The sequence below is a fragment of the Aquila chrysaetos genome, chromosome 13 (assembly GCF_900496995.4).
Source record: "Aquila chrysaetos chrysaetos chromosome 13, bAquChr1.4, whole genome shotgun sequence".
Classification (NCBI taxonomy): domain Eukaryota; kingdom Metazoa; phylum Chordata; class Aves; order Accipitriformes; family Accipitridae; genus Aquila; species Aquila chrysaetos.
The window spans coordinates 678773-690994 of NC_044016.1; the positions used below are offsets into that span (position 1 = coordinate 678773).

The window sequence follows — 12222 nt, forward strand, 5'->3', positions numbered from 1 at the left end:
TCCCTGTACCAAAACGGATGAAAGACCTTGATAACAGCGTGTCCTTGGCAGGGGACAACGTTACTAGCTATAGGGAGCACATTTAAGGTGTTCACAACATTTGCAAGCACTGTCAGAAAGAGTTTCACAAGAGCATCCATGCTTGGAATCACAGAATTCTCCAGCACAGCTGAGGTTTCCTAAGATGATGCTATGCTAGGCAACAAGATACAGACCCAGGGATCTTACCTGTCTCTGAGGACCAGTAGGTTCAGATTCTCGTCTCCTTTGTCGGATAGCTGGTGCTGAATGTAGGGGGGAGTGGGCTGGACTTCCCGTTTGCTGTTCGTGTTTACTGTCAGATACTGTTTGAGAAGGTCCTTCGTGTCTGTGGGAACTGTCCTCCTCAGTCACAGGCTGCATACCCCGACTTCGCCCATCATGCGTCTTCGGCCTGACTGCAGCATCTGCCCCCAAGCGCCTTCTCTCCTCACCCTCTTCAATAGGTCTTAGTTCCTCAGGCTCCTCATCCGTGGTTCCAGAGGTGCTTGGCTCAGCACCTGGGTGAAAGTCCTTCAGCTCTGTCTCCTTGTCAATGATAACCCACTCCTTGCTATCAAAGTCCTCCTCCTCTGCGAGTGGCACTGAACGGAAAGCATTGCTGAGGGCTTCATGTTCCACCGAAGCAGACACATCCATCCGACCACTTGCCTGCCGGTCAGCCTGGCCAGTATCAATGGACAGCATCTGGGCTGGCTGGGAGGAGCATACAAGCCGTGATGGAGAGCCAGGTAAATCCATTCGAGATCTAAAGACAGAACACGAAACCATTAAAAATACATCAGGTTCGTGCTCAAAGTTAGGGATCATAAAAGTTGAGAGAAAACCTGTATAGTCTATCTCACTCATTTCTTGGTACACTTCAGAAAGACAAGCTTAAGCAAAAGTATTTCTTTAGAACCTACAATAGCATAAAGATGTTCCCCCTAAAGTGGTTCAGTATGACAGCCAATTCAGCATCTCTATTCTTTGTAGATGACAGGATGATAAACAGTTTCCCCCAACAACACCGATATACACTTTCCCCTTTGTTAAGTTCTACTGGTTTGTGAAAAAAACCAAAACCAACCAAAACACCCCTAAATCCTAAATTTACTATCTGACTTAACAGTGTCTCTGCTGGGCTCCTATAATCTCTTCAGCTGCACTGTGCTATCTCTAAGGCGGCCACATGAGTTCTTCGAAGCCAGCAAGAATCTTTGATCCCATTGTGCATAGATGACCCCAAAATACTTTGGAGGAGCAGGAAGGAAATATGGCAAGTATCCTTTTACAAAGGGTACTATAATGAATGTTCAGTGGCTCGCGGTCTAAATAGCAGCAGCTTCTGCAGCCATGCAGAAATACCTTTCAAAGAGGCTCTGGAAGCAACCTGTGCCCCAATGGCCCTGGCAGCATCTCAGCTGGAAAAGCCAGTGGCACTTCTGTCTTTCTGCTCCATGGTGTTACGATCCATGCTTCTCATTTGGCCTGCACCTGCTGCTTGCTTTGCTTCTCTGTCTATCACAGAGGCTAGCAGCTTGCTGCACAAAGCCAGAGCGTCCGCTGCCCAGAAAAAGACAGCCGCAGTGTGTTTTACAAAAGGATTTCAGCCAGGACCATACGGGAGCCTTGCAGACTCTTCTGGGAAAAGCCTCCCATGCATGAGGGGAAACAGAGAAGTGACTGACCATTGGGTGAGGGTTGGTAAGCAAAACGGGGTATCTTTAACACAGCGGAAGGTCAAAGCTGAGATGGAAAGAATTACAAGCAAGAATGAAAAATTTTTGATGAGGAAAGGGGAATTAGAGAAGGACGTGCATGAGAGGTTGATGTAGAGAAAGTTGTGAGCAAAAACAAAGATCTCAGCAAAAGCTGTTTGATGGATCTGAAAGAAATAAGGCTGTATTTGTCAAAGTCTTAAAAATGTATGACTGTGAATACGGAACACTAAGTATGCAAAGTAAGAATGCAAAATGGCCTACACTCTGTGTGTGAAGAACTGGATTTTAAACAGCTGTTGCTAAAAAATAAAAGAAACTCTGGATTTAGCCAATGTCTTCATCTATTCCCCAGCAGAGGAGAGACTCTGGGAGTGGAAGAATTTACTGCAGAAAGCCAGAAGAATTTCCCACTGCTGGGACTCAGGTCTGTGTTGTAAAAAGACAAAAACAGAATAAAAAGAAGATTGTGTGGCAGAGTGGAATTATATATGCACCATACTTGGTGCAAGCTACTTGGAAGATGAAAAAAGATCTTGATTTTAAAAACAGGAGTTGAGGGAAGAAGGCAGGAGAAAGGGATGTGTTTGGGTAATGCTCATTTTCTATATTAAGTTAGCATGATGCTGAGTAGACAAGGAAGAGTGGGAGAAATAAAGGAAGGAGTTAAAAGCATTCAGTGAATATACAGGGCTAGTGTTGCTGACTATTATATATAGCTTTTTTTCCTTCCTATTTTAAAGAGCTTTTCTTCTGAGCAAGCAAAAGAAGAGGTAGCAAGAACCAAGAATTGTTATTCAAACCCTAAATTATTAACAGCAACACAAACAATCTTTCCTGAATTACAGAGAAGCATTACAGCTTCCCCCAGCCACCCAGAATAAAACAGTACCTAATAAACTGGGGGTAGTGCTAGGGGCTCATCCTCTCTCTAGTTCTTTTTGATCCTTCTTCATTTTCAGCTACCGTCTCCCCGTGACTGTTCCTCTTGGTTGAAGTCTGTCAGATTTTCTCTGAGAAGAAGGCCTGTCTCTCTCCTACCTCTTTTAGAGGGGCCATTTCACCGGCACGTCCTGCAACCACAGTCCATGCCCTGACTTTCAATGGGAAGAGGAAGACAGAGTAACAAAGGATGTGAACGGGGTTACCAGCACGAAGGGCTTATGTCTTGTAACACGTGTTCTCCAGCACGCAACACTTTAAAAAGCTTCTTTCCATTATTTTTATTATTCCTGTTTTTTGTTTATTTCTTTGCTGTGGATCTGAGAGAAGGTATTTCTATTACCCTCAAAATTAGGGTGTAACATGTACTTTTCACGTGCAAACAAGCACAATGCTATATGCTGAGAAATGAATACTATTTTTACTGTTAATGAAAAGTAACAAAATAATGAAACCCACCAGATCAGGATCTGCCAGCTAGCTCCCAGAATACATGCATCCCTGTATGTATCCTAACAAGATCCATTCTTCCCTCCCACCTCAGGCCAGCCAAAAGCTTTGTGACTGTTTACATTATCTCTGACCTGATGCTTTGCCTTCCCTCTGACAAATGTCCCTCCTTCCATCTGTGGAGTTCTTCCCATCCAGGCACAGGATGAGAATCATTCCCACTAACTCTCCTTATTAACAGACACGAGTGTCTCGTCAGAAAGATCATAAAGCTCATGAACACCTCCACCCCCAAATGAACTTCCAGTGCCTGCTGATCTAATGATTAGGTTGGTCTCAACAGTCAATCCACAAGACACTGCTAAAAGCAGTAGGAGGCTACAGAGGGTGAGCAAACCTTCTTTCATGTAGATCTGCTTTGCCATCAGCAGTGGAGAGGCGTTCTGACTCAGGGCTGTTCACACGGCGGTATCTTAGGGAGCGCACTTGTGCAGTAGGGGACTCCGGAGGCACTCGGACAGGGGAACTGGGGCAGACACCATTTCTCTGCTCCTCTTCCACCATGCACTGAGTCTGTAGGGGGTAAACACAGAGAACCTCAAAATCTGTCCAAAGACATTGTTTTCCCATCCCTCACTGTTGCTCTGTGCTTTCTTCAAGGATACAGATTCAGCTGCATTTTCACAATCTACACAAGCGATGTTTGAAGGAATGCAAGGGGCCATATGCCCTGGCAATTACCTAGTATTAAAACAAAGTATGGATTTTAAATTGATTCAAATATTTAAACATCTTTACAAGGTGGCCTTTGCATTTCAGTTACCCTGAACAGTTGATCCAAAGGAGTTATCATGGGCAAACCTACTGCATACACAAACCGTAACTGCTCATCTATGTCAATATTTGTCTCTGCAGTGTCCATGCATTATATTGCAATGTACGTACTTTTACTTCTGATGAACTTGATATGACTAAGCCATCTCCTAATTCCCAGGGTGGTTTGGGGTTTTCTCTTTTGTTTTGTTTTGAAGTCTTGGTCCTCTAAACAAAGTCCTCCAGGACATATACTCAACCACAACATCTGTAAGAGCCTTCCACAGACCCAAGGTCATGCAGGTACCTGAACATGCTCGTGGACACTTGTGAGCATTGACTGTTCATACTCTACCAGTACATATTTTCTGTTTTCATATGGCCTTAGTGAATCTGATTTTTTTTTTTTTTTTTTAATTTAGCAGCAGTCAAAGGAGCAAAGTAGGTGACTGTAACGCAGCTGCCTTCTGCCTTCCACTGTGCTGCTTCCCCTTGGAAGAGGAGACCTGCTTAGGCAAAAGCGTAGAGGCAGAATGGTCCAAGGGCTACAGCAGCAGTCTAGGATTTGCATTCAACCCTGTTGTGCTGTCAGCCATGCAACATCAGCTGCTATGCCGTGCGGATGTGCATTGAGGTGCCAGCGCAAGTTCCTAGTATGGTGAGTGTTTACCCTTCTCTGCAACATGCCCTCTATTCAATTGTCCTCTATTAATGCCAGAGGCTCTGAATGTAAGCAGGCTTCTCAGTAAAATGCTGCTGATCAAGACAGTTGCCTTTGTGTGTGTACTGTGTTTACGGCAAGTCAGTCAGTGTCCATAAATTAGCAGATCTAAACCATCCAGGCTGGGTTTGGAATGCATAACTAATGAGCCTTTGCAGCTAGGGAGAGTGGAGGAGAACTTTCAGGCATTACAGGAAAAGCAGAATAGATGATAATGATTTAATCTGTAATCCATTCAGGCCAGCAGAAGGTTAGTGACAAAGGAAGGTCAAATGCGTTTGTGAAAGGAGCAAAGTGCTGATGTAACTGTAGGGTAACAGGCAACTTGGTAAGATCCAAGAGCAGAGAATTGGGGGATGGTGTGGGAGAGAGGGAAGAGGCTTCTGAAAAAATACAGAATGAGAACTTTGATCCAGTGGAGGAACGAGAACCAGAAAGGTCAGTGGCAGTAAGCAAGGAAACTGTCCTTAGCATAGAAATGGGAGAAGTGGGACAGAAGGAGGTCTGAACTGTGTGAACAGAGAAATAAAGATGACCTTAGAGAGGTATTGGGGAGAAAAAACATAGCAAGATCTACTCATCACCTAAATACAAAGAGCAAGACAGGGAGAGCCAGAGTTACTTCTAGTGCTACAAGACTGGAAGATGAAGGATGGTGAAGCTGTGAATAGCAGAAGGGTGTTTTACACACCAGCTGCCCTTGTGGTTCTGAAGACACAAGGGATGCCTGAGATAACAAGCAGAGGTGAAGCTGTGCCCTTACATATCAAGTCTGCAGCCTCCTTTTTTTCCTCCATGTGGTGACTGTGACTTAAACAAAAACTGATTCTCTCTCAGAGAACAGTCAGACTAAAGATAATAAACCTAGCAGAGCAAAAGGACAGGCAAGAGTCAGACTAAAGATAACAACCCTCACAGAGAGAAAGGACAGACTTCTTCAGCTTTGGAGAGCACGATGCCCTGGGCTCTATTTCCATAGACTTCTGCGTAGCTCCTAAGCTTGTCAGAACTGAAGTGCTCATTGCCACGCTGACTAACCCCCTAAGCTCCTTTGCCAGTAAACCGGCGAGAAATAGCATATCCCTCGGCAGGACAGTCACCTGGTCATGCTGTGGATCTTGCAGAAACCTCTCCTGCCTCTAGCTGCTGTTATGACAGGGCTTGTGAATGACAGCGCTGGGTACCTAAGACATGATGTACAACTAGCACACGAAAAGGATGTTTAGGACTCCCTTGTGCACATCTCAGTCTGACTGAAGAGCGTCAAGGCACCTGGTGGTTCAAAGGAACAGAAAAACACATAGGAGTTACCAGGATTTTTCTGTAATACTCTTTTTTTTGTATGTTGTGGAAACAGAACTGTCCCACTCTACCAGGCTTTTCTTATTTCAAGTGCCTTCGAATGAGAACTTCGGGGAATACACGCAGTTTACCAGTGAGAGATGAAGAAGCGATCTGAACTTGGTTTATAATTCTCAGTATTGGGGAATGCCACTGGTAGTGTTCCATACAGATAACACGTTGATCCAAATTATTTGCACTGGAGAATTTTAAGCAAGTTAGATGAGATTATTTCTTGGCCATGAATAATGTTTTCTAATAAGACTAAGGACAGTGGAGATATCTACAGTCCTGAAAGAAGGACTAACTTTGTGCCAGTAGAGACTGAAGTGAATTCTGGTCAGACCCAGAAGACTGGTAGATTGAACATGCTAGTCCACAAATGTCCATTAAAGTCAGGTTTGTGAAGTGAATCTGATATGCCCTGATAATATTTTAAGTCTGTTTGATGAAGGTTTCTCTGCTAACAGATTCTGTATGTATCTGATGTCATGCCATGTGACATTCTGATTTTTAAATAAGAATTGAGATCAACACAACAAATACTAATTTACTTACAATATGTAAGTTGATCTAATAAATAAACTAACTGCTAGATTCTCATACTTAACATTTACTATGGAATCATCATTCAGTGGGAATGCCTCCAGGAAATTAGGTAACATTTACAAGAAAGGACTCAGAAACATCTTAGGGATTACGAGGAAAACCAACTAAGTATACACTTTATGCAAGCTAAAAAGTCTAATGTGATCTTGGAATGCAGAAATATAAGAATATTAAGTGATAGTTTCTCTCACTCTTCACAGGGGTGAAACCATCATTAGATGCTCCTTATAGATCGTGCTACCCTTAGAAAGGAAAGTTAAAAAATTGGAAGAGAAAAATTAGTGATGATTTCAGATGTAGAAAAATACGGCTTATGAAGACATCTCTGATGAAATTTATTTTCCCAAGAGATTAGGACACAATAAAATTTTGCCTTATAATTTCCAAACCTGGGACATTTCTAATACTGTATCAGCTATGTAAGAACTAGAATTCCATTGATTGAAATATCAAGATCCTAGATAATGATATAATAATTGTATGGAAGATTCACTCTAGCATTATTGGCCCCCAAAATGCCATTTGCATAAAGATCCAAATTAATCCCAATGGCTTTTACTCTGTGAGAAAATTGTCTGTAATTTCCCATTTCCACAGGGAAATTCCACAGTGCTTTTCGGGTTGCACTATATAGGATGCTACATCAGTGACTCCATGCGGCTTCTAGTAGTCTATGAATCCATACCCCTAAATACCAACAGCTACAGGAAATAAATAAATGTTCTTTACTTTGCTGATGCTGATCCTGAGTTTGTTGCGATTCACATCTGTCTCTTCCCAAACTTCAGCCTCATTGAAAGCGGTGTTTGGAGTCTGACCAAGACCTTCCGCCGGCCGGCCTGATAGGATGGGAGGAGCATTCTCTTGATCACTTAGATGTTCACCCTGTAGGACATCCTCAGTGTTCTCACGAAGCAAGTCCCCAGGTACCGGAGTGACATTAACCACCCTATGGAAGAGACAAGAAGAAAGGTAAAATTATCAGTGCTTAAAGAAGGAGGCCTCTCACACCGCCCCACAGAAATTCCTTAGCAGCTTTTAGGGTATTACCAGGTTGAAAAAACAGGCATTGCAGCATTATCCCAGATATGACAACCTGAAACAGAACAGGCGGATTCCACCTAACATGCAGTCACAAAGACAGTGGGATGGATCAGTAAAAGCATCATGGGAACTTCTCCAGAAGTGCCCATTACACAATATTTATCTTAGAAGTAACTTCCCCTCTTTGCACAAGCAAATGAGGCTTAATAGGCCTTATACCTTTTACCTTCTATAACACTAAGCTTTTCTCTTCTATAGTATTACTAAGGATTATTGTTATCCCTTAATGTCAGCCCCCTCAAAAGCACCAAAACAGACCAGTGCACTAAGCCTTATCAACTTTTGTTTGGACTCATTTCCAACTCTGAGCACCAAGCTTGGTGCACCTTTGCACCAGCGCATGAAATACCCTGTAAAGGTCGAGGAGCTGCGTTCGAGGTGTGACGAGTGCGTGCCCTCTGCTGTGTTCAGCTCACTATCAATCACAAACCCACCCCACAGCAAGGCAACAACTGCCTCACACCAGGTACTACCACAGAAGCTCCAGCCATGTATACCATATAATATGCAAAATATACAAGCATACGGGCTCCATCAATCCTGGCCAAAAGTCTCAAGACATCCCTTAATGCGACTCCAACCCACACACTCATCCCCAATAGAAAATGTGTTTTCATCAGGACAGCGAGGGTCTGAAACTGGGTTCCACCACCTTAAATGTATGTTAATATACATAAAGTCAAATCAAGTAGTGTCTGCCATGCAGCTCCAACTTCCCAGGATCATAATGGCCTTGAAATCTTTCAAAAATGAACTTGTTCCTGAGCTTTTTGTTGAAGATGTCCATAGTCCGACTGGCACAACCGCAATACTCACCCAAACATGGCTGCTGTTTGCCTAGTGTTTTGCTGTGGTGGAGTAGAGGTGCTAGTGGACAACAAGATATCTGTACCAGCCTTCTCCCAGTCAAAGGCTTCATTTTCAGTGATGCCTCTTTCCTTCATGCTGTTCTCGAAAACGGACATGATTAGCTGGAATAAATTTACAAAAACAATTTCTGTTAAGTAGCTGAGGGTGGCTCTCACAAAAAATCTGAGGTATGAGCATGAGGACCAAGTGCAGCTTCTAATCTCCATCTTACCTATAAAAGGTACCAAGAAATGAAAGCAAATGTCATAAAATCATATCAGTTGTTTCTCAGGCTGGTTTTGGCTTGGTAACTGAAGTTTCTTTAAATCTACAGAAAATTTTCTTTAAATCTAAAAAATCTATAAATCTACTGATTTGATGAAATCTTGCCGTTGGCTTGTTACTTTAAGTCTAAAGCCTTAACTTCAGTTCAGCTTTCCTGTAAATTAGACATATGCAGAACAGCACATTTGATATGTAGAGTTCAAGGGCTGCCAGAAGATGTAAACAAAACAGGAAAACGCAGTCCTAGGATGCAGACTCGTTGCAGTGTCTGGCTTAAATGCAGCTTGGTCAGAAGCCCTATGATATGCTTATGCACAGTTGTCATGGTTTAAGCCCAGCCAGCAACTAGGCATCCCACAGCTGCTCAGTCAGTCCCCCTCCTCCCAGTGGGATGGGGAGGAGAATCAGAAAAAAAGTAAAACTTGTGGGTTGAGATAAGAATGATTTAATAATTAAAGTAAAATTAAATGTAATACTAACAATAATAATAAAAAATATAATAATAGTAGTGAAAAGGAATATAATATAATAAAATAAAATAAAAAAACAAACCCAAGAAAAACAAGTGATGCACAATGCAATTGCTCACCACCCACTGACCGATCCCCAGCCAGTCCCTGAGCAGCGATCGGCCCCTCCCGGCCAACTCCCCCCAGTTTATATACTGTGCATGATGTTCTATGATATGGAATATCCCTTTGGCTAGTTCGGGTCAGCTGTCCTGACCGTGCTCCCTCCCACAAGCTTCTTGTGTACCTGCTTGCTGGCAGAGCATGGGAAACTGAAAAATCCTTAACTTAGGATAAGCGCTACTTAGCAACAACTAAAACATCAGTGTGTTATCAACCTTATTCTCACACTAAATCCAAAACCAGCTACTAAGAAAATTAACTCTATCCCAGCCAAAACCAGTACAACAATGTGGCCTGCCACATTTGGCTGCAGAAGAAAATAAAACTGGAAAAAGGATGATACAATTTTCTTTATAAGATAGCAAGTACAAATGCTCACGCTGACATGGTTTATGCTTGTTGCTTTCTAAGAACAGATATTCTTTAGGAGAGAATGAAGCTACTGGCAACAGTGCTCTGTGCATCAATGCGTTATGCAGGAAAATCTGACATTCTGCTGTCAAAGGGAAAATGGATGCTATAGGGCAACACAGCCATATGTGAGGTCCTGCATTTCTAATAAAATTATTCAGTTAAATAATGCAGAACTTAAAGGATTCAGCCTAAAGTCTATATGGAGAGAGAATATGGTGACAAACACATTTGGCTTATGACATAGAATTAGCACTAAGTTGTGAATAAAAATTACCATGAACAAACACCCTATTTGTTTACATTTATATTCCAGTTCTGTTTATCAGCATGATCAGGCAGCCAGGAGAGCCTGCCATTTCCTACTACCTTCCACCAAACTCCAGTAAAATGCCTATTTGCAGCTTTCAGTTGAGCCATCTTTTTCCTCCTTTTTTTGACCTAGAATTAGGTGCTCCACTCCTGCAGTGGCACTATGTTTGATTAAAAGAATTCCTAGAGCTGACTATCAGTCAGACCAAGGAACAGGTAACACCTCTCCAGAGAGTGGACGTAATATGGCAATGGTAGGAGCTTCTTTGATTTGAAAGGGATTTTACTGTTGTGACAGCTTAATATGATAGGACTGTGTTTCTGCTTGTTAGCCTCATGTCACGATGCCCCCTTTCACCTCTGATGGAAACGGGAGTTGTGCTGCTGCTGTTGGCAGGGTATTTCTTGCTCAAAACTGAATGTGAATAACTGAAGGGTCACAGTCTTGCTTTTAGTAAATGCATTTCTGGTATTTAGTAATCTTACATGGATGTCTTCTCATGAATTTGCCTAATTACTTATTGAATACATAAGCTTTTAGACTACTCCTATCTTATGGCAAAGAATGCACCAATTACGTGAACCATCTTTGCTCACTCAAACCTGCCACCTGCTAATTTCATTTGGCAGTTCCTCATTTTCATATCAGAAGGAGCAGAAAACAATCATTCTCCAGTCACTCCTTGCCATTCTGCCTTTGATTTTAAAGATGTCATGTACATGTCAGTCCTCTCTTTTTTTCAGTGTACTGTTCTAGTCTAATTAGTCTTTCCATATCTGGAAGTGAATCTATCTCTAGCCTCCTTGTTACCCTCCTGTAAAACTTCTCTGATTTCAAGATATCCTTTTTGAGGTGCAGGAATGGAACTACACACAGTATTTAAGAGTGTGCTTCGCACAGATGTACATTGTAGTATAAGGGTATTCTCTGTTTACCCTCTAATACTACTCTAATTATTCTTAGGATTATATTTGCTTTCTAACTGCTACTTTGGCAAGGATTACTGTCAAATGACTTTTAGAAATTAATATCCCCACATCCTCAAAGACTCCTTCCAAGAACTCCATACATTTGTAGACAGATGCCCTTATAAAAGCCGTACTGACTTCTGCTCATTAGGTCATCCTCACCCATCTGTCCACTAAGCTCAGTCTTTATCACAGTTTCTGATTCTTTGTGATGTACGTGTCAGTGTCAGGGACTGGGATCTTCTGAAGCCATTTAAAAATTGGTACTGCTTCTGCCACCTTCCACTCCTTTGATACTTAAGCAGTCTGAAGTAAGAAATCACATGCTAAAATTAGAAGTTCAGCTATCTTATTCTTAGCATTCCTTCATGCAGTCAAGGACCCACTCAATCAAAACAACTTTTGTTACTTTCTGCTATAACTTCTTCTTCTGTAACCCTTGCTTTGCAGGCCATTTGGGATTTTACAGACCTCTATTGTATTCCCTGTAGGGTCTTCTTTTGCAGGCTGAAGGATATTAGTGTCTGTCCTCAGCTGCCATTATTCTCAAGCTATTCCATGGTCTTTTTGAGCCTTCTCAGCTTTCTCTGAACCCTTCATACTTCTGATGAAAGGTCAAAGCTTTATAAGGAGCAAAGTGGAGTGGGAAAGTGCACAGAACAGTCCCAACAACAACCATGTTCCCAGAAGTCATGCAAAGAGTTACTGGATCCTATCTAGGGATCCTCTGCCTGCAGACACAATATTATTAGGGACCAGAAGAGTTTCCACTCACTGCAAGCCTCCCATACCGAGTTTCCTTCTGCTGGGCCCAAGAACAGCTAACTTGGCAGAGCCAGGAGGAAGATGACAAGCAATCCCTCAGTTACACAGGATATCAGATAAGGAGCACAGCAAAAGCCTTGGCGGGAGGTGTTACAGATGCAGAGGGCTGGAACTCAAAAGATCTTTAAGTTGCAAGAGAACTCAGGCGATCACCTAGTCCCCCCCCCCTACTCAAAGCAGGGCTTACCTTCCAAGTCAGATCCAGTTTCAAAGTCAGATC

General features: G+C 42.5%; 1 protein-coding gene across 8 annotated transcripts in view; it reads right to left on the reverse strand.

The window, feature by feature from the left end:
• TTBK1 (tau tubulin kinase 1) overlaps positions 1 to 12222 on the reverse strand; it is a 121006-nt gene that overhangs the window by 36930 nt on the left and 71854 nt on the right. For all 8 annotated transcript variants that reach the window (XM_030034863.2, XM_030034862.2, XM_030034861.2 and 5 more), the window contains 4 exons: positions 8536 to 8690; positions 7345 to 7564; positions 3529 to 3704; positions 229 to 787 (listed from right to left, as the gene is read on the reverse strand). In XM_030034863.2, the coding sequence (XP_029890723.1) occupies positions 229 to 787; positions 3529 to 3704; positions 7345 to 7564; positions 8536 to 8690 (1110 nt within the window). The remainder of the gene's footprint in view (positions 1 to 228; positions 788 to 3528; positions 3705 to 7344; positions 7565 to 8535; positions 8691 to 12222) is intronic.